Source organism: Cetorhinus maximus, chromosome 5 (genome assembly GCF_964194155.1).
Source record: "Cetorhinus maximus chromosome 5, sCetMax3.hap1.1, whole genome shotgun sequence".
Lineage (NCBI taxonomy): Eukaryota > Metazoa > Chordata > Chondrichthyes > Lamniformes > Cetorhinidae > Cetorhinus > Cetorhinus maximus.
The window spans coordinates 71,610,022-71,631,212 of record NC_135883.1 but is presented as its reverse complement, the minus strand read 5'-3'; the positions used below and the strand labels follow the sequence as shown (position 1 = coordinate 71,631,212).

Genomic DNA, 21,191 nt, shown 5'->3' with positions numbered 1-21,191 from the left:
TACCATCACTGAATCCCCCACTATCAACATACTGGTGGTGGTGGGAGTGGATGTTGGGTGTGGTGGACGGGGTGCCAGTCAAGTGGGCTGCTTTGTCCTGGATGGTGTCAACCTTCTTGCGTGTTGATAGAGCTGCACTCATCCAGGCAAGTAGAGAGTATTCCATCACACTCTTGACTTGTGCCTCGTAGAGGGCGGAAAGGCTCTGGGGAGTCAATGGGTAGGTTACTCACCGCATGATTCCTAGCTTCTGACCTGCACTTGTAGCCACAGGATTTATATGGCTAGTCCATTTCAGTTTCTGGTTAATGGTAACTCCCAGGATGTTGATAGTGGGGGATTCAGTGATGGTAATGTCATTGAAAGTCATGGGGAGATGGTTGGATTCTCTCTTGTTGGAGATGGTCATTGCCTGGCACATGTGTGGCACAAATGTTATTTGCCACTTATCAGCCCAAGCCTGAATGTTGTCCAGGTATTGCTGCATATGGACACGGACTGCTTCAGCATCTGAGAGCAGTCCTACCCAGCTGGCTGACAGTGGAGGGGTGTTTCTGAGGATAGAATGGACAAAGTTCTCTCGATTCTGGAATTGTGGCTTTGGATTGAAAACTCAGTGCATTATGTAAGGAAGGTGCATCAGCTCTATGAGATTCCATTAAACTGCATTCAAATGAAAATAGTTACATTGTGTTTCAAGAAGAAAATAAGAGAGCAAGATGAAAGATCAGAAGATGTGCAATCTAGAATATTTGACACTCTGCAAATGTACGTGAGGCTCAGTTTAATAAGCGTACCAGATCAGTAATCAGAGATCTCACCTGAATTTTCCCCTGATGAGTTGGGGGTTGCTGAAGCCAGTTGATTTAACCATGCTGCTGCCTCAGCCTCGTTAAAGTAACACAGCACAGAACAAGGAACAAGCCCAAGAATTTCTGTGGTGTGTGCTCAGGCACACACAGGGCATTGTGTTCAATGGCTGATCGCTGTGGATAGCTTTTATTTTGTTATTTACTTACATTTTTTAAAATGGCATTTTCTGAAAGATTTTTTATTACAAGATCGATGCTGTAAACCAAATTAGACAATAAATCCAAATGGAACTGCTAGGTACAGAGCAGTAATATTTTCCATTAGTCCCTGCAGCTTCTCTTGAATTTACGAATGCCCTTGCTCCGGTCACAGTTAGATTGAGCTTCACTACTGCGGTGTTGAGCATCTTGTGATAATGAAGGTGGAGGAATCTACACGAGCACTTTGCCTAAACAAGGAACAGGAACGAAGTAATGAAGCGTGACAAAGACCAAAGTTTGCCAGCCTGCTCTCTTCGACCTTAGAAATGGAATTGAGGGTTTCTAAGGTAAAATCGACATTAAAATGCCAATCAACTGCCAGCATACATGCCAGCTGCAGGACTCAATGCCTCCCATCCTGAAGGAGGTTCGGATAACCAATATAATCTAAGAAGCCAGCAAAGTCATTCCAATGCAGGGCTATCATTCTGGGTAAACTCTTACAAAAAAATCACACCTAGTAGCAAACTCAGGTGTTGATGTTTTTTAAATGAGTCAGGGAGAACGTATTTAATTAGTACATATAATAAATGTCCATTTGAAAATAAGTACCGCAAAACCTTGTCCACTTTTATAAGTGATATATAGGCTCAGTCCTGAATTTTACCCTTGGTGGGCGCGCGTGATCGGTGCGCCTAGAAGCGGTCAGGAAACAGGCCCCCGCTCGCAATTGGCCCATGATCGCGATTTTACACTGCCTGACCAATGAAGGCCAGCCCAGCGTCAAACACAACTACCCAATGGCCGGGAATGGACAGGTAGCGGCGGGTGCGGGGGCCTGTTGGGCGCCAGATCCAATGGCAACCAGGCGGGAAGTTTAAAAATGGCCCAGGTAGCCCATGGAAGGCTGCCAGGGAAGAACATATCTTCTGCTTTCTGAAGAGTAAAGCTACGGCCTGAACAACGGATGGAGACGTCAGGCAGCAGGGCAGTTCGGATGGCCCCTCAGCCCCCCGATTTACAGACGAGTGCTTTGTGGTGCTACTACAAGAGGTGTTTGCCAGGAGGCAGAGAGTACCCAGGGAACTGGCAGTCGGAGGATCATGCTGAGTCAAAGGCTAATGATGGGCCTCTGGAATCGTCCACTAGGCAGCAGGCGCTGGATGTCCGGCAATATGTGCGGGAGGATCTGGCGGAGACTCATGAGGGTGCGCGTGCCATGATATCTGTTGTGAAGGAGTCTATGCGGAGCATAAGCACTGCATTGACCCTCATAGCTGAGTGCACTGCCTCCACCATTGAGACAGTGGTGACTCTCATGGAGAGGCAGCTCCAGGAACAGAATCAGGGGTTCCTGGGGATACACTCAGACCTGCAAGCCCTCACACAGGCAATGCGTTCAGATGGTCAGTGTCAGTGATGGAGGTGGATGAGGCACCAGTATCCCAGTTAGGTGCCCATCCATCAATGGCGAGCAGGGAGGTCCAAAGTGACCTCACGTTGGCACCCAAGCTGCCTCTCATCTCTGTGGACTCCTGTTAGGGCACGTTGGATGATGGCAGCAGATCCTCTGCCCCTCTGCCAGTGACAGTGGCATCTGAGGAGGCTGCGAATACTAGGCGGATGGCAGCCGTGGCACTGACCGCTTCCTCCAAGGCGGGGCCAGCACAGGCTCCACGCCCACCAAGGTCATCAAGGCCAACAAGACAGCAGAGTCAGCAGGCTGTCTGCAATGCCGGTGCCAGCGAAGGGAGGGGGGGCACCAAGACGTAGTCTCATAAACCTAAGTTTAAGGCACCATGAGCACAAGAGGGACTGTTCACGGGTGATCTTCTGTTCTGCAATGTTTTGTTTATGTTTACTGGTGTGGAAATGAACCTCAGAGATGGTGATGTTAATTTGTTTTGATTGTGAAAATTACATAAATTTTGCTTTTGCAGTGATGGTCTGAGTATGTTTCACCTTTTTTTTGGTGCAGGGCGCGCCAGTATGTTACGCTGGACGTGAGTGGCTCTAAGCTTTATGGTTCAGGTACTGAATGAACTTTGGGTTCAAATGAAAGGGTCATTTCAGACATCCCGGATGGAGGCGGGAGGCCTGGCATGAGGTGGGAGCAGTTCTTTGGCAGCCGAGCTGAAGGACCATTGGATCAAGGTGTCCCTGCTGCAATGAAGGATACAGAGGTCTGCCTCCACACCCTCGGCATTCTCCACACTGTGCTCCTCTTCTGACTCACTACTGGATTCATCATTTGTCAGCATCATCTTCCTCCAGTGGGTATCCCCTTGCTAGTGCCAGATTGTGGAGAACAGAGCACGCAACCACTATCAGTGACACTCACTCCAGGGGGCAGTTCTGCCCCTGAATGGTCCAGGCATCGGAAGCACATCTTCAGAAGACCTATGGTCCTCTATCACTGCCCTTGTGGAGGAATGACTTCCATTATAATGCTGCTCTGCCTCTGTTCTTGGGTGGCAGAGAGTTGTCATAAGCCACCTTTTCAATGGATAGCCCTGGTCACCCAGCAGCCATCCATCCAGTCAGGCTGGAGCACTGAATAGCCTCAGCACCTGGGAGTGTCTCAGGATGTAAGCGTCATGGGTGCTGCCGGGGTACCTTGCACAGACTTGCAGAAACTGCTTCTTGTGGTCACAAACTACCTGGAATCGCTTTGAGTGGAATCCCTTCCTGTTGACAAAGGCATCCGACTCTTCCGTTGGTGCCTTAATGGCCACATGTGTGCAGTCGACTGAACCCTGGGTGCGGCGAACCCCAGCAATCACTTCAAAGCCTCTTGCTCGCTCAGCCTGGCTGGCCTCGTTCGTACGGAAATGAATAAATGTCATTACCAGCCTGAACAGAACTTCTGTCACCAGCTTGACACAACTGTGGACAGCTGATTGGGAGGCTCCACAAAGATCCCCCACTGAGCCCTGAAAAGAGCTGGAGGTATAGAAGTTGAGGGCGACTGTGATCTTCACAGCCTCTGGCATTGGGTGTCCGCCCATATAGTTGGAGGTGACCTCAGGCCCAATGATATGACAAATGGAGGTCACTGTCTCCCTGAAGAGGCGGAGTCTCCTTTGGCATTGAACCTTGGACATATTGAGGTAACCTTATTGCTGCCTGTAAACCCTGGCAGCAGGATAGTGGTATCTTCAGTGGTCCTTTCCACCTTGGGCTACCTGCTGGCCTTGTCCCTCTTGTGCCTGCGCCTGTCTTCCCACAGGTCACTCCCCTGGAGGCTGCATTGGGACACCTGGCCTCCTCTCCCTTCTGCCCCTTTCTTTCTCCTCAGAGGAAGTGCCTCCAGCAGAGACCACAATCCCCATTATAAGGGTAAGGGAAGACTGTCTGATACCTGGAAGGGTCCACACAGTCAAAATCCTCCAGGGGCCTTGGAGACAGCAATGAGACCTGAAATGAAGCCTAGAAATGCTAAGAATGAAGTTCAGAACTGAGATGAAGCTGCTAAGTACTGACAAGCCAACAGCAGCAAACTATCTCCTGAACTCCTCACTACTCACACTGGCAATGCTGTTGATCCTTTTTTTCCACCCTTGGATAAAGTTTTGCAAAATCTGGGCTGCCTGCCTGCCTGTTTTGCCCGTGCGACGAGTGCAAAATCGCATGGGCAAGGCAAAATCTCGATCAATTGGCTTTTTAATGGCCTTAAGTGGCCTTTTAATTGATGGTGGGCGCAGCTCCGACACTCGCGTGCACCCGCCGACCTGAAGTTTGCGCCCATGCGGGACAATGTCGGATGCTCACCCAACGACTTCTCGCGCTATTTTACGCCCAATCGGCTAGGGCACGAGGCGTAAAATTCTGCCCATAGAATCAAAGGCATTTCCAGAATCATACTAATTATTTCAGAAAACCATCTGATTTTTAAAAAAAATAAACTCTATCTGTTGCATTTAGTCGTATTCAGGGTAATTAGGGGGAATTTAATCTGGGCTCTTTATTAAATCAGCTAAAACATCATATTAAATCTCCCAGGCGAAAGGGTCTGTAACTAAGATTATAACTGAGAATGCCAGAATTGATTGACAGCTGCAGCCTTGCAATTCAAACCTGTGACTTTCGATTTATAGAGTATTGTACCCAAGGGCCCTGTTGTTAACCATATACTTTGAAGATTCAAGGTACAGCTCTTGTCTAGACTACATATTAAAGCACAGCTATACTCTAACTCTGATAATTCATTCCCAAACTGCATTTTGCTTTACTATTGTTTTGAATCAGTAAAGTTTGAAGCAAATGTTTCATGTGCATTGAACAAGCTAATGTTTATTTTCCACCAGATTTTGTAATCATTCAAATATTTGTGTGTGATGGCAACAGCTGAAATAAAGGCCAACTGGGAACAACCTTGTGGGTGTGCACATGTCCTGTAGCTGAGGAAGGTAAAGAAGAGAGCTGCTTTCATAAAAATCTTCAAAATAACTTTCTGCCAATCCAAAATAGCCAATTGAGAACAGGGGTAACAAAATCTCCAACTGCCTTCTTAGAACAAATCAGCAATTTCAGAAATCAGCAAATCAGAAAACCTTTCCAAAACCTTTTACTATCAGATATCCTGGCTTATTTCCACAAAAATGCACGTGCAGGTATTTGCAATGATGGTATGAATAACAGCTAAGTTATATCATAAACCTTTGAAAGCTGGACTGTTAGGATAGTCTCTTATGTAAAACTAATATCATGGTACAGAGTGTTACACTACTTGGCACAAAGCAAGAGTAAATAATCAATTAGTCGATCTCACCTTTGTTTGAGCTATTTGAAGGCACCCAATCAGTTTCCTTTAGGGTTCTGAATTGGACACGCTTGCTTGCCCGACTTTCCCCATTCAGGCCAATGGATTGAACTTGAATCACATATTCCGTGTCTTCCTCTAAATCCCACAGCACACATGCTCGATTTGTTGTATTCACTTCACGGATAGACCTTTGCATCTGACCATCTTTCCTCTACATGAAACAGTACATTGAAAAATTAGCTAATGATAAATAAGTGGTATTGATTAAAGTTCAGCTCATACTTCATAGATAAAGTGTGCTGTCATCTCGTCAGTATATAATTTACTAAAACTATAGCAGTTCCAGAGTAGGATTTGCCAAATATTGCTCTTTACCATTTTTTTCTACAAGGGAAACAGTTTTATTTTAAGGGTCACTTAGAGGTCTAGAATCCCAGATCAAGTCCAATCATGAGAGTTTAACCGAGTGATTAATTTCAAATCAACCTAAGTTTCAACCATAATGAATGCTCCATTATTTAAGAAGTAAGGGAGCAATAAAGCAGGGTCTACAAATTCAGGAGAGGCCATTTTTGGGTGCATGGGAGGAGTGCAGGGTAAAATCCCTGCATCTGAATGACAAGGCATGAGACACCCTGAATATTGACCCTCGGGCCTCATTTACACAAGGCAGTTGAGTTGCGGTGTGTCCCAGACACCTTGCCCAACACAACGTATTTGAAGATCAGACACTGCAATGCTATTAGCAGCCCTCAGGCACGTGAGGAAGGGATAATACATGTCAGGTGGTAGCAGGGGCAGGAATGAGTTGACTGTTAGTGATGGGGAAACTGGCAGCTGGTGTGGCAGTGTTCGATGTTCTGTCAATGTGGTTTTAAGAAGACCATTTCTGCTGCTCTGGTTCCACATTTGGGCAAATACATTTTAGAAACGTACTTTCTTTGGTTGTGGCCTGGCTTTCCTGCCACCTGTTGCCTCAGGACAAACCAAACTTCCAACAGGGGTCTCCAACAATTCAAGAGGGCATTTTTTTTTAATATTCATTCACATAGGGATGCGGGTGTCAACGGTTGGTCGGCATTTATTGCCCATCCCTAGTTGCCTTTGAGAAGGTGGTGGTGAACTGCCTTCTTGAACCGCTGCAGTTCATGTGGTGTAGGTACACCCTCAGTGCTATTAGGAAGGGATTTCGACCTAGCGACAGTGAAGGAACAGCGATATATATGGTAAGTGACTTGGAGGGGAAATTCCAGGTGGCGGAGTTCCCATCTATCTGCTTCCCTTGTCCTTCTAGATGGTAGTGGTCATGTGTTTGGAAGGTGCTGCCTAAGGACCCTTGGTGAATTCCTGCAGTGCATCTTGTAGATGGTACACACTGCTGCTACTGTGCGTCGGTGGTGGAGGGAGTGAATGTTTGTGGATGTTGCCAATCAAATGGGCAGCTTTATCCTGGATGGTGTCAAGCTTCTTGAGCGTTGTGGAAGCTGCACTCATCCGGCAAGTGGGGAGTATTCCATCACACTCCTGACTTGTGCCTTGTAGATGGTGGATAGGATTTGGGGAGTCAGGAGGTGAGTTACTTGTCGCAGGGTTCCTAGCCTAGGACCTGCTCTTGTAGCCACAGTATTTATATGGCTAGTCCAGTTCAGTTTCTGGTCAATGGTAAACCCAAGTATATTGATAGTGGGGGATTCAGTGATGGTAATACCATTGAACGTCAAAGGGCGATGGTAAGATTCTCTCTTGTTGGTCATTGCCTAGCACTTGTGTAGCACACATGTTATTTGCCACTTGTCAGCCCAAGGTCTTGCTGCATTTGGACATGGACTGCTTCAGTATTTGCAGAATCATGAATGGTGCTGAACATTGTGCAGTCATCAGCGAACATTCCCACTTCTGACCTTATGATGGAAGGAAGGACATTGATGAAACAGCTGAAGATGGTTGGGCCAAGGACATGACCCTGAGGAACTCCTGCAGTGATGTCCTGGAGCTGAGATGAGTGACCTCCAACAACCACAACCATCTTCCTTTGTGCTAGGTATGAATCCAACCAGTGGAGAGTTTTCCCCCTGATTCCCATTGCGTTCAGTTTTGCTAGGGCTCCTTGATGTCACACACGGTCAAATGTAGCCTTGGTGTCAAGGGCCGTCACTCTCCCCTCACCTCGGGAGTTCAGCTCTTTTGTACATGATTGAATCAAAGCTATGATGAGGTCAGGAGCTGAGTGGCCCTGGCAGAACCCAAACTGGGCATCAGAGAGTAGGTTATTGCGAAGCAGTGCTGCATGATCGCACTGTTGATGGCCCCTTTCGTTACTTTACTAATGATCAAGAGTAGACTGATTGGGCAGTAACTGGCCAGGTTGGATTTGTCCTGCTTTTTGTGTACAGGACATACCTGGGCAATTTTCCACAAAGCCGGGTAGATGCCAGTGTTGTAGCTATATTGGAACAGCTTGGCTAGGGATGCGGCAAGTTCTGGAGCACAAGTCTTCAGTACTATTGCCGGAATGTTGTCAGGGCCCATCAGTGCCTTCAGCTGTTTCTTGATATCACGTGGAGTGAATTGAATTGCCTGAAGACTGGCATCTGTGATGCTGGGGACCTCCAGGGGAGGCTGAGATGGATCATCCACTCGGCACTTCTGGCTGAAGATTGTAGCAAATGCTTCAGCCTTATGTTTTGCACTGATGTGCTGGGCTCTCCCATCATTCTCCAGTGAGTTGTTTAATTGTCCACCACCATTCACGACTGGATGTGGCAGGACTGCAAAGCTTAGATCTGATCCGTTGGTTGTGGGATCACTTAGCTCTATCATTTGCAGCTTATGCTGTTTGGCATGCAAGTAGTCCTGTGTTATAGCTTCACCAGGTTGACACCTCATTTTTAGGTATGCCTGGTACTACTCCTGGCATACCCTCCTGCACTCTTCATTAAACCAGGATTGATCCCCTGGCTTGATGGTAATGGTAGAGTGGGGGATATGCCGGGCCATGAGGTTACAGATTGTGTTTGAGTACAATTTTGCTGCTGTTGATGGCCCACAGCACCTCATGGGTGCCCAGTCTTGAGTTGCTAGACCTGTTCAAAATCTATCCCATTTAGCACGGTGATGGTTCCACGCAACAATGAAGGGCATCCTCATTGTGAAGACGGGACTTCATCTCCACAATGACTGTGTGGTGGTCACTCCTACCAATACTGTCATGGACAGATGCATCTGTGACAGGCAGGTTGGTGAGCTTGAGGTTACGTATGTTTTTCCTTCTTGTTGGCTCCCTCACCACCTGCTGCAGACCCAGTCCAGCAGCTATGTCCTTTATGACTTGGCCAGCTCGGTCAGTAGTGGTGCTATCGAGCCACTCTTGATGATAGACATCGAAGTCCCCCACCCAGAGTACATTCTGCACCCTTGCCACCCTCAGTGCTTCCTCCACGTGATGTTCAACATGGAGTACTGATTCATCAGCTGAGGGAGGGCGGTAGGTGGTAATCAGCAGGAGGTTTCCTTGCCCATGTTTGACCTGGTGCCATGAAACTTCATGGGGTCCGGAGTCGATGTTGAGGACTCCCAGTGCAACTCCCTCTTGTCTGTATACCACTGTGCCGCCACCTCTGCTGGGTCTGTCCTGCTGGTGGGACAGGATGTACCCGGGATGGCGATGGTGGTGTCTGGGACATTTTCTGTAAGATATGATTCCATGAGGATGACGAAGTCAGGCTGTTGCTTGACTAGTCTGTGAGACAGCTCTCCCAATTTTGGCACTAGCACCCCAGATGTTAGTAAGGAGGAAGACTTTATAGGGTCTACAGGGCTTAATTTCCCATGTCGTTTCTGGTGCTGAGTGGTCCATCCGGTTTCATTTCTTTTTTGTGACTTGGTAGTTTGATACAGTAGTTTACTAGGCCACTTCAGAGGGCATCAACCTTATTGCTGTGGATCTGGAGTCACATGTAGGCCAGACCAGGTAAGGACGGCTGATTTCCTTCCCTAAAAGGTATTAGTAAACCAGATGGGTTTTTACAACTATCGACAATGGTTTCTTGATCATCATTAGACTTTTAATTCCAAACTTTTATTGAATTCAAATTCCACCATCTGTTATGACAGGATTTGAACCTGGGTCCCCAGAGCATTACCCAGGGTCTCTGGATTACTAGTCTAGTGATAATACCACTATGCAATTGCCTCCCCCCTTCTATTTGAATAGAAACAATGTGCAGGGGTACAGGGAAAAGGCAGGGCAATGGCACAAGGTCATAATGTTCATTTGGAGAGCCGGTGCAGACATGATGGGCCGAATGGCCTCCTTATGTGCCTTTAAAATTCTGTGATTCTATGAAACAGGCAATTGGTCTGTTATTTGCATATAAGGCAACACCAGTTTCAGGCAAGAGCACTGCATGTCAATATTTACCAACATGCAGCATGACTCGCCTCTGGCTCATAATGAGATGCACATCCTGCACAGATGCTTAGGAAGTCATTTAATGGCTGGAAAAGAGGTGGTGCGTGCCCAAATTTATAGGCCCAGGGCTCATCAATTCAAAATTAGTTGTGGAGAAGTTGCTGGAACCTATCAATAGAGAAGGCCAGGAAAAGGTTTAAAGACTCAAATAAGGGGAATGCATCCCCAATACACTGTGCATGAGCCCCATTACCTTCTTATGATGTTGGATATCATGGCTTCTTAGTATTCCACCATGGAGTGGTGGTTACCATGTTTCAATCAGGCTCCCACCACGCAATTGGGAGCCCACTTTAAAATTTCCTGCTGCTGCACAGGTTTCCCAGGGTGGGGAAGCCTGGCAGTGAAAGGGAGGAGAGAGCTGCCAGCACCATAAAGCAAGTACCACACCCAGTACTCCTTGTGGGACAGCAAGAACAGGAGTGTCCTTCCAGACCTCACAAGGGAGCCAACACCCTCTACCACAGACCTCCCTCACTCCTATTACCATGATTGTCCACCTTCCCCGGCTCTCAGTTACTGGGGCTGTTCCCCAAGAGTACCCAGTTGCGGCCTCCTGCTGTTGTTTTTCCCTCCTGGCAGGCCTGGTTGTCAGTTTGGCCAGTGGCCAGGCAGCAAACAGAACAAAAAAAATGACAATGAGCTCCTGGAACTCACTACCACAAGGAGTAGTAAATGAGACTAGCATAGATGCATTTAAAGGAAAGCTAGACAAACACATGAAGAAGTAAAGAATAGAAGGATAGAATGTTAATGGAGTTAGATGAAGAAGGGTGGGAGGATGCTCGTGTGGGCTGGATGGGCTATTGCTGTGCTGTTAACACCGTGATATTTTTTAGAAACCTATTGTTCGGTTTTCAATAATGATATTCTTTAAGTGTCTGTAATCATTTCATCTGCTTCTCATGTCATATAGAAGCATTCTTTTTGACAGATGTGAATACTACCTTCTGGAGGCGTGATGACATTGGATGGATTGCCTTTGTTTAGGAGTGTGTGACTGATCCAGAGTTACTAATGATGCTGATTAAGAATGTAGGGGCAATTTTTTAGTTAGTGCACTGTCGGAGTTATTGCCAGCTGAGATTACCCATCATCTTTGCTGCATCTATTTTCTGGCCAAGATCATAGGAAGTTGTTTTTACTGATTAGATTTCTCATCAACAGCCATGGAAAGAAGAGGCACCTGGCTTAGCAGGTGAGCATAAAAGAGATGTAAATAGATAAAATAATCCAAAGGCCCCTAGATTGTGAGAACGTACAAGGTTGGTAGATAATAACAAGATTCCAGCCATTTAAAAATGAGATAATGTTGAAAGATAAATTGCCAGTGACCAGTTCAGTTTTACAAATTTCTCACAAAGCTAGATTACTTCTGCCTTTCCTCCCTCCCTGCCTCCCCATTAAAGCAATGCACTTATACAAGCACTAATCATAGTGTTATTTATGGACCACAGAGTGGAAAAAAATACATAGGACAGAGGCTGGTTGATCTTATCAAGAACATATCCGGCCATTTCAGTACTACTTCCAGATAAAATTCTCACCTCACTATTTGAGCCATCTGTACGTGGCTCTGAATAACCACAAGGTCAGGAATAATAAACAATTCATACTAAAATAATAACGCTATCATGGAAATAAATAGATAAAAGATGTATATCTATATAAATAAAACAAAATGGAAAGGATTTCCAATGATTACTGGGGCCTGGCATTCATTAGAAACCCGCAACAAGAGGAAGTTAAATCAGAAATCAGCGTTGGTGGCAAGCTGCAATTGTACATTGGCAGTACTGTGCTGTGATGCTGTATACAGATGCTATCAGCTGCAGGATGGTGGGGTGATGCTGGCTGGAGGTCAGGTAATAGGGAAATATTTAAAAGCCGATTTTAAACCCCCGTGGTGACGGGAGCTTGGGCTGCTTTTGTGACCATTCACACCTCCCACCAACCTTACACACCTGACCTCATACACGGGAATTCCACCTACTCCAGAGGGGTAAGGGGTCTAATTTAAATTGCAGTCATTTTAAGATTCTATGGTTAACATTACGTGATATGTCTTTGGTGGTGATGCCAAGCATCTAGCCCCATGCAAGGCCTTAAAGTCCTTTATGAGCCAGGAGGAACAGGAGAGCCTGCTCCTGACACCTTAAGCCTTACCCAGGCTTCTTTCCTTGCTTGACTGGGAATTTGTCAACCTTTCCCAACCTTTAGTTGTTGGGACCATTTCTGTGCCACCTAGCAGCATCTGAACACCCACAACCCAACCAACTTTGATTGCTGCCCATCAGCAGTGATGCCATTCCAGCTTTGGGCAGGACTCAGTGTCAGCCCATGCATATGAGGCCCAGGAATTAAAATCTGCCTGGCCTCACGCTCGGGGAGGCTGCAGAGTTTGCTGCCCACTTCGGCCTCCGTATCCTACCCGGAGTAAAAATCGACATTTAAATTTTAAATTAATTGGAAAAGAACAACTATTTACAACAACAATCTTATTTGTGCATTATGAGTGCAGCTGGGGAGCAGGGCTGGTGGGGGGCGGTACTGCGAATTGATGTGGGGAGTGGGGTGGGGAGTGGGGCCAGTGGAGGAGATGGGGAGCGGGGCCAGGGGAGGTGCTGTGGAGCGAGGCGGGGCAGGTGCTGGGGAGCAGGATGGTGGAGGTGCTGGGAAGCAGGGTGAGGGAGGTGCTGGGGAGCAGGGTGAGGGAGGTACTGGGGAGCAGGGCAGGGGAGGTACTGGGGAGCAGGGTGAGGGAGTTGCTAGGGAGCAGGGTGAGGGAGGTGCTGGGGAGCAGGGTGAGGGAGTTGCTGGGGAGCAGAGTGAGCGAGTTGCTGGGGAGCAGGGCGAGGGAGTTGCTGGGGAGCAGGGCGAGGGAGGTACTGGGGAGCAGGGTCAGGGAGTTGCTGGGGAGCAGGGTGAGGGAGGTACTGGGGAGCAGGGCGAGGGAGGTGCTGGGGAGCAGGGCGAGGGAGGTGCTGGGGAGCAGGGCGAGGGAGTTGCTGGGGAGCAGGGTGAGGGAGGTACTGGGGAGCAGGGCGAGGGAGGTGCTGGGGAGCAGGGTGAGGGAGTTGCTGCGGGGGCAGGGAGAGGGAGGTGCTGGGGAGCAGGGTGAGGGAGGTGCTGGGGAGCAGGGTGAGGGAGGTGCTGGGGAGCAGGGTGAGGGAGTTGCTGGGGGGGCAGGGAGAGGGAGTTGCTGGGGAGCAGGGTGAGGGAGTTGCTGGGGAGCAGGGTGAGGGAGTTGCTGGGGGGGCAGGGAGAGGGAGTTGCTGGGGAGCAGGGTGAGGGAGGTGCTGGGGAGCAGGGAGAGGGAGGTACTGGGGAGCAGGGTGAGGGAGTTGCTGGGGAGCAGGGAGAGGGAGTTGCTGGGGAGCAGGGTGAGGGAGGTGCTGGGGAGCAGGGTGAGGGAGTTGCTGGGGGGGCAGGGTGAGGGAGGTACTGGGGAGCAGGGTGAGGGAGTTGCTGGGGAGCAGGGTGAGGGAGGTACTGGGGAGCAGGGTGAGGGAGTTGCTGGGGAGCAGGGTGAGGGAGGTGCTGGGGAGCAGGGAGAGGGAGTTGCTGGGGAGCAGGGTGAGGGAGTTGCTGGGGAGCAGGGAGAGGGAGTTGCTGGGGAGCAGGGTGAGGGAGGTGCTGGGGAGCAGGGAGAGGGAGTTGCTGGGGAGCAGGGTGAGGGAGTTGCTGGGGAGCAGGGAGAGGGAGTTGCTGGGGAGCAGGGTGAGGGAGGTGCTGGGGAGCAGGGAGAGGGAGTTGCTGGGGAGCAGGGTGAGGGAGGTGCTGGGGAGCAGGGTGAGGGAGTTGCTGGGGATCAGGGTGAGGGAGTTGCTGGGGATCAGGGTGAGGGAGTTGCTGGGGAGCAGGGTGAGGGAGTTGCTGGGGAGCAGGGCGAGGGAGTTGCTGGGGAGCAGGGTGAGGGAGTTGCTGGGGAGCAGGGTGAGGGAGTTGCTGGGGAGCAGGGTGAGGGAGTTGCTGGGAAGCAGGGCGAGGGAGTTGCTGGGGATCAGGGTGAGGGAGGTGCTGGGTAGCAGGGCGAGGGAGGTGCTGAGGAATGGGGTGATGGAGGTGCTAGGGAGCAGGATGGGGGAGGTGCTGGGGAACAAGTCAGGGAGGCGCAGGGAGTGAGGCATTGGCATTGTGGGGAGTGTGACAGAGGTGCAGAGTTGGGGAGGTGCTGGAGTGTGGACAGGGGAGGGTCGTGGAGCCAGGCAGTGGCGATGCGGGGAGCGGGATAGAGGAGCGGGTGTGGGAGGTGTTGCAGAGCAGGATGGGAGAGTACCTGGGGAGTGGGTTTGGTGAGGTGTTGGGGATCAGGACAGGAGAGGTGCTGGGGAACGGAGCGAGAGAGTTGCTGAGGAGTGGGACAAGGGAGGTGCTGGGAAGTGGGGCCAGGGAAGGTGCTGGGTAGTAGGGTAAGAGAGGTGCTGACAAGTGGGGTGAGGGAGGTGCAAGGGTACGGGGTGAGGGAGTTCTGGGGAGTGGGACAGGTGAGGTGCTGTGGAGTAGGTCAGGGAAGGTCCTGGGAAACAGGGCAAGGAGAGTGCTGGGGAGTGGGGCAGGGGCGGTGCTAATGGCAGGACTGGGGAGGTGCTGTGAGCCGGGCTGGGGAGATGCTGGGGAGCAAGGCGGGGGAGATGCTGGGGATCAAGGCGGGGGAAGTGCTCGGGGGCAGGGCAAGGGAGGTGCTGGGGGCAGGGGGGAAGGTGATGGGCAGAGGGGTGGGGGGTATGCTGGGCAGCTAGGCCAGGGAGTGTGGTTAGTGGATGTGCTGGGGATTAGGGCCTGGAGCGGAGCTGGGGAAATTCTAGGGACCAGGGCCAGGCAGTGGGGCAGGGGTTTGGGGCCAGAGGAGTTGCTCGGTCACTGGGCCAACAGCAGAGCCAGAGTTGGTACTGACCCACCTACACGGTTACAGCACAGGGTGTCATTCAAACCCTAGGATAAAAGCAAAATACTGCAGATGCTAGAAATCTAGAACAAAAACAAAAATACCTGGAAAAACTCAGCAGGTCTGACAGCATCTGCAGAGAGGGACACAGCTGACATTTCGAGTATGTATGACCCTTCATCAGAACTAAGACATATGGAAATGAGATGAAATATAAACTGGTAGAGGGGGGTGGGATAGGTGGAGCTCGATAGGGGGCCAGTGATAGGTGAAGGCCAAGAAGAGATTGCCAAAGCTGTCATAGACAAAAGGACAAAGGGGTGTTGATGGTGGTGATATTATCTAAAAGATATGCTAATGAGGACATTAAGGGTAGCAAGCAGGACAAGCTAGTGGCAGATGGCCCTAGTGGGGGTGGGGTGGCGGGGAAGGGATCGAAATGGGTCAAAAGGTGGAGATGAAACAATAGATCAAAATAAATTTTAAAATAGGAGGGAAAAGAAAAATATATTTGTAAAACAATTATAAATTATTGGAAAAAGAGGGATCGGAAAGGAGGTGGGGATGTAATTTTCCAAACTGGAGGAACAGCACCTCATCTTCCGACTTCAGCACTTTACAGCCTTCTGGACTGAATATTGAGTTCAAATATTTCAGATCATGAACTCTCTCCTCCATTCCCACCTCCTTTCCGATCCCCCTTTTTCCAATAATTTATAATTTTTTTACAAATATATTTTTCTTTTCCCTCCTATTTTAAAATTTATTTCGATCTATTGTTTCATCTCCATCTTTTAGCCCATTTTGATCCCTTCCCCCCACCCACCCCTACTAGGGCCACCTGCCACTAGCTTGTCCTGCCTGCTACCCTTAATGTCCCTATTAGCACATCTTTTAGATAATATCACCACCGTCAACACTCCTTTATCCTTTTGTCTATGACATCTTTGGCAATCTCTTCTTGACCTCCACCTATCACTGGACCCTATCGAGCTCTACCTGTCCCACTCAACCCCCTCTACCAGCTCATATTTCATCTCATTTCTGTATGTCTTCGCTCTGATGAAGGGTCACATGGACTCGAAACGTCAACTGTATCCCTCTCCGCAGATGCTGTCAGACCCGCTGAGTTTTTCCAGGTATTTTTGTTTTTGTGTCATTCAAACCATTGTGCCTGTTCCAGCTTTCTATAAGAGCAATTTAGCTTGTCCCAACTTCCTCACCCTTTCCCTGGACCACTGCCACTTTTTTTCCCTTGTGCTTTTCCAATTCTCTGTCTAAAGCCACTGTTGAATCTGGCTCTATCACCCTCCCAGGGGTGGAATTTAATGTAGACAAGGGTTGCGCCCACTGGCTAAAGAGAGAAACTAGAAACCCAAAACCTGTGGGATCCTTCTTGAAATATACACATTGTGCTCCAATGACCGGATTGGACACTGACTGTTATTTTAACTATAGGCAGCATATTACAGGGGTTGGGGGGAGGAGGGGATGGATGGCCCGTTCCCCCCAACTGGAATCATAGTCAGCATTGTCCAACTCGCTCAATAACTCACTGCAGGCAAGTTAAATAGGCTGACAGTGGGCCTTCTGACCCTCACTGGCTCCCTGGGGGCGCAGTCCCACCCTCAGGGCTGCCGGCCAATCAGACAGTCCTGCAGCTCCAGCAGTCCCGGCAGCGCCACGATCGCATTAGTGGGCACTGCCAGGATTACAAGCAGGCCCAAGATGGATCCCAGAGCAAGGTGAGGCCAGGTTATTGGGCGGGGAGCCTTTGGGTAGCTTGGGGAGGCGTGTGGGGGGATGCATGCGGGTGGCGGGCTTTGCAAAGCAGGCATGTAGGAAAAAGGCGAGGGCACTATCTCAGGTGGGCTGCCCCCTGTTACACGAAGGTCACCCCCACAAAAGATAGTGCACCCCTTCTTTCCCACCCTTTTAAAAAGTTTTTTTAAGAAAGCTGCCTGCCCACTCCTGACAGACTGCCCACGCCAATTGTATTATAACGTGGGGAGTGTATTATCAGGGCCAAGTGGCTTGTTAACAAGTTCCATTGACCCTTGATTATTTACTTAAATATGGCGGGTGGGCTGCCGATTTCCCAGGGGTGGGCGTGACAGTGGTGGGATTGGCATACATCCTATTTTACGTGCCCACTTGCCAAAAACAGGTGCGGCAGGGGCATGTAAAATCCAGCCCATGATTTGGGTGGAGGAATCACTGTGCCTCCTTCCAGATAAACTAACATCAAAAGAGCTTGGAATCAGCAGAGGTCATTCAAGGGACATTTTGTTTCACTTTCCCTTTGCAGGGGCCATGAGAGGCAGTGGTGCTCCAGAAAAAAAAGAGATAAACAACTTCAATAGTTTGGAGGTAAAGTCATCTATCCTGATGTAGACTTCTGATAGCCATTTTCCAACACAGAGATCCAAATGGAGCAAATGCCCAGCTAACCAATGTCACAGTCATTTGAATTAATTTAACTATACATAAAATGCCGCCATGGTGCTAAGGAAAAAAGGGTGTCTATGGGTGGAATTTAATGCATTTCCTGAGGCAAGTTTGGATGTGGAGGTGCGTTTAATCAGGTGGGAAGATGACAGGTGGGGGCAGCACCGCCTTCCCACCTTCCCGGTTAAGCCTGGGGTCAGAGGGCTCGTGGACAGCCTTTCCGCCTCGCCGCCAATTCAAGCCATTAAGTGGGTAATGAATGTCCACTACAGAGCCTCATCCCGCAGCCACTGGTATTCAGCCAGCGGCGGGCAGGGAACACGCCATGCAGGGAGCCTGAAAAGCATAAAGCTGTCAGGTTTGTTTGTGGGCTCCCAGGTTGGTGTGTGGATGGGGAGTTTCTACATCAAAGGCACTGAGAGCCTGAGAGAGAGAGACATGGCATTGAGGAGCGGGTGGCCTGAGCTCCGAATCAAACAGCAGGTTCCTTTGGCTGTTTGCAATAGTTAGAGTACTGACCATACTCAACCAACCCATGCTTGCAAAACTCGGAACATAATGGGATGTAACTTCAGGGAGAGTGGCAATTGAATCGGATTGCCACTCCGCTGATAATTACTTCGCTTGAAATCTAGCCGCTCCTATCTCGTCCGACCTGCCGACTCTGTGCATTGCAGTGGGTTCCTACGGCTTACAGGCAAAGGCAAACCAATTAAAGGTAAGACAGGCATGTCCCCTTTTTTACAGCACCAGTTGGGGGGCAATGCAGTCGGAGGGGGATGCAGTCAGGGAGGATGTAGTCAGGAGGATGGGGGATATAGTCTGGGGTGGGGTATTGTGGGGGGGTGTAGTCAGGGGGGTATAGTTGAGGTGGGGTGTAGTCAGAGGGGGTGTGCAGTTGTGGGGTGCAGTTGGGGGGGAGGGTGCAGTCAGAGGGTGGTGCAGTTGGGGGGCTTTCTAGTCAGGGTTGTGTAGTCAAGGGGTTGTGGTGGGTTGAGGGGGTAAGGGCAACCCTAGCGGGGGTCGGGTGAGTTAGTTGGAGGAGGTGGGGGTGGCTAGTGGGTAGTTGGGAGGTTTGTGGGGGATCGGAGGTGTCCTGTGGGGATTTCAGGGGGTGGGGGGAGTCCAGTGGGGGCTTGAGGAGCTGTGGGGGTCCTATGGGGGGGTTGGAGAGGTGTAATGGGGGCGTGGGGGTAGTCGGGAGCCCTCTGGGGGGGCTGGGGGAGTCAGTACAATAGTTCCCCAGAAGCTAGAATTGGTTTTAATTCTAACATTTTCTGGGTAGTTTGCTGTAAGACAGCCGAAACCATCCAAAGTTTGCAATTTAAATGTTAATTACCTATAGTCTCATAACCCTTCTATTGCAAAACACTTGCATGAATTCTAAGCACTTTAAAGCAGTTATAATTTTTGAATCCCTTTGTGGAAAAATGCTAAAAAGATCCCAAAATATAACAATGCGCAAAAGGCTGATGTTGTGCTTAGCAACTGTCCAGGGAAACCTAGGTCCCCTCTCTCACTGTGGGGAGTACATTTCCAACTCGACTTTTGATAGTGTCTATCAGACAGGAGATTGGTGGAACCCCCTAGAGAAATGGCCATTTTTTTTAACCCCGTGTTTACCCCATATCTCCCAGGGTTCTGCTGATTTCCCATTGATGCTATGGCAGGAGATCGGAAGAATCCAGTGCAAATTCAGGCCTGCCTTCTACATTTCTACATATGTTCAGAGCACATCCAAGGAAGTTCAACAGAAACTGAGCATTAGAGTATGCTCCTATATGAGAAAATGATAGAATTTCCATCTTAGTAAAGGTGGTCCAAAACAAGAGCTATTATAATTGAAAAGCATAACATTGTTTTGATATGAAAAATAGAACACTGCCCTTGTATATTAACAAATCCAAATCTTCAGCTATTCAGCAGCAAAAATTCTACAATTTGATGACCACCCACAATTTCTGGAACTTAACATTTGTGGTTGTTAACTTTAAGGAGTGGATTCAGCTCTCTGACATTGATTGCAATGAAAACTGGCACTTGCTGAGCAAAACTGCATCAATCTGCAGGTAATGGAATCTGCTGAGATTTTGTAAACAGCAGCCAAGAAGTGAAATGAGATTGTAAGGCATTACCAGTTGTGATATGGCATAACCAATGATAACATCTCCTTCAGGAACATCCCAGGATACAGTGGCAGAGTTGGCCTTCAAGTGACTGACAGTGACATTGACAGGAGCTGGTGGTCTATCAGCTGAAAAACACAAATCAATGGTTGATGTTATATCCATTTTCCCATGCAACTGTCAACACACCTGGCAAACATTTATCTTAGTAACCGTGGCATATTGACATGCTAATCCACTGCCAGATGTAGAACGCACACTGCTAATTTTGTGATCATAAAGATGAGGTTTTACAGATAACTTAGTTCAAATAAAAGCTTTAACTGCAATTTTATTAGTCCTTTGAGAACCATTTTGTACCATTGTAATATGACATCATATGGTTTGTATCATCACTGTTACCAGAAACATTGCTCCTCCCTCAAGCGGAAGGGATGTGACGTGGGCTTCAGAGCTCCTATGCCTATAAATAGCTAATACATGAGATTAAGTCATTTTAGCTTCCTTTTCCTCCATTACCATGTAATTTGTGATGTTACATCTGATTCTTTCACAGAGTTGGTGAAACTCATTCTTTGCAAGGTGCTCATGAAAGAACGAGAGAAATATAATGCTTTTATATTGTTGTGACCTGCATTCAATCCCCGACTTTCAGTTCTGCCTTCAGCCATATTGCTTTGGGCAGGCACTGAGTGGATGTTGGCCTATTTCCCAGAAATAAAGGGAAACTAGAAGCTCATCATCTCTTATGGGCCTCCAAGAGGCCAGCTCAAGAGTATTGAGCTACCTTGACTACACTTCCTTCCACCTCGCTTTCTGTAAGAACCCTATTCTATTCTCCCAGTTTCTCCATCTCCATTGCTTGCGTGCATACCACATTTCGTACCAGTGCTTCTGATATGTCTTCCTTTTCCTCACCTGAGGATTTCCCTCCAACTTGGTTGACTACGTCTCTCCCATCTCCTACTCTTCTGCTCTCCCTCCCAGAACGATGATAAGATTCCACTTGTCCTCACCTTCACACTACCAGTCTCCACTGTCAATGGATTATCTTCTCCCATTTCCATCTCCAGCATGATTTTACCACCAAACACATTCTCTCCCCTTCCCTATCAGCTTTCCAAAGGAACTATCCCATTTATGACTCCCTGGTCTATTCCTTAACTCCATTTTCCACCCTATCCCCATATCACTCATTCCCCATAGTATCCAGAAACCTATCAAGCTCTGTATTAGATAAAGTCAATGACTGAGCATCCACACCCTCTCGGGTAGAGACTTCCAAAGATTCATAACCCTTTGGGTGAAGAAATTTCTCCTCATCATAGCCCTAAATGATCTTATTCTGAGCTAACAGCTGCTCGTTCTAGGATCCCCAGTCAGGGAAACACTCACCAGCATCTATCCTGCCAAGCCCCTTAAGAATTTTATATGTTTCAATAAGATCATCTCTCATTCTTCTAAACTCTAGGGAATGTAC

The 21,191-nt window shown here is 48.7% G+C and overlaps 1 protein-coding gene across 3 annotated transcripts in view; it reads right to left on the bottom strand.

Annotated features, from left to right (window-relative positions):
- Window positions 1-21,191, bottom strand: part of LOC144680723 (fibronectin type III domain-containing protein 4-like) — a 296,490-nt gene that overhangs the window by 168,485 nt on the left and 106,814 nt on the right. For all 3 annotated transcript variants that reach the window (XM_078542002.1, XM_078542000.1, XM_078542003.1), the window contains exons 2-3: window positions 19,721-19,839; window positions 5,785-5,989 (exon numbers count right to left, since the gene is read on the bottom strand). In XM_078542002.1, the coding sequence (XP_078398128.1) occupies window positions 5,785-5,989; window positions 19,721-19,839 (324 nt within the window). The remainder of the gene's footprint in view (window positions 1-5,784; window positions 5,990-19,720; window positions 19,840-21,191) is intronic.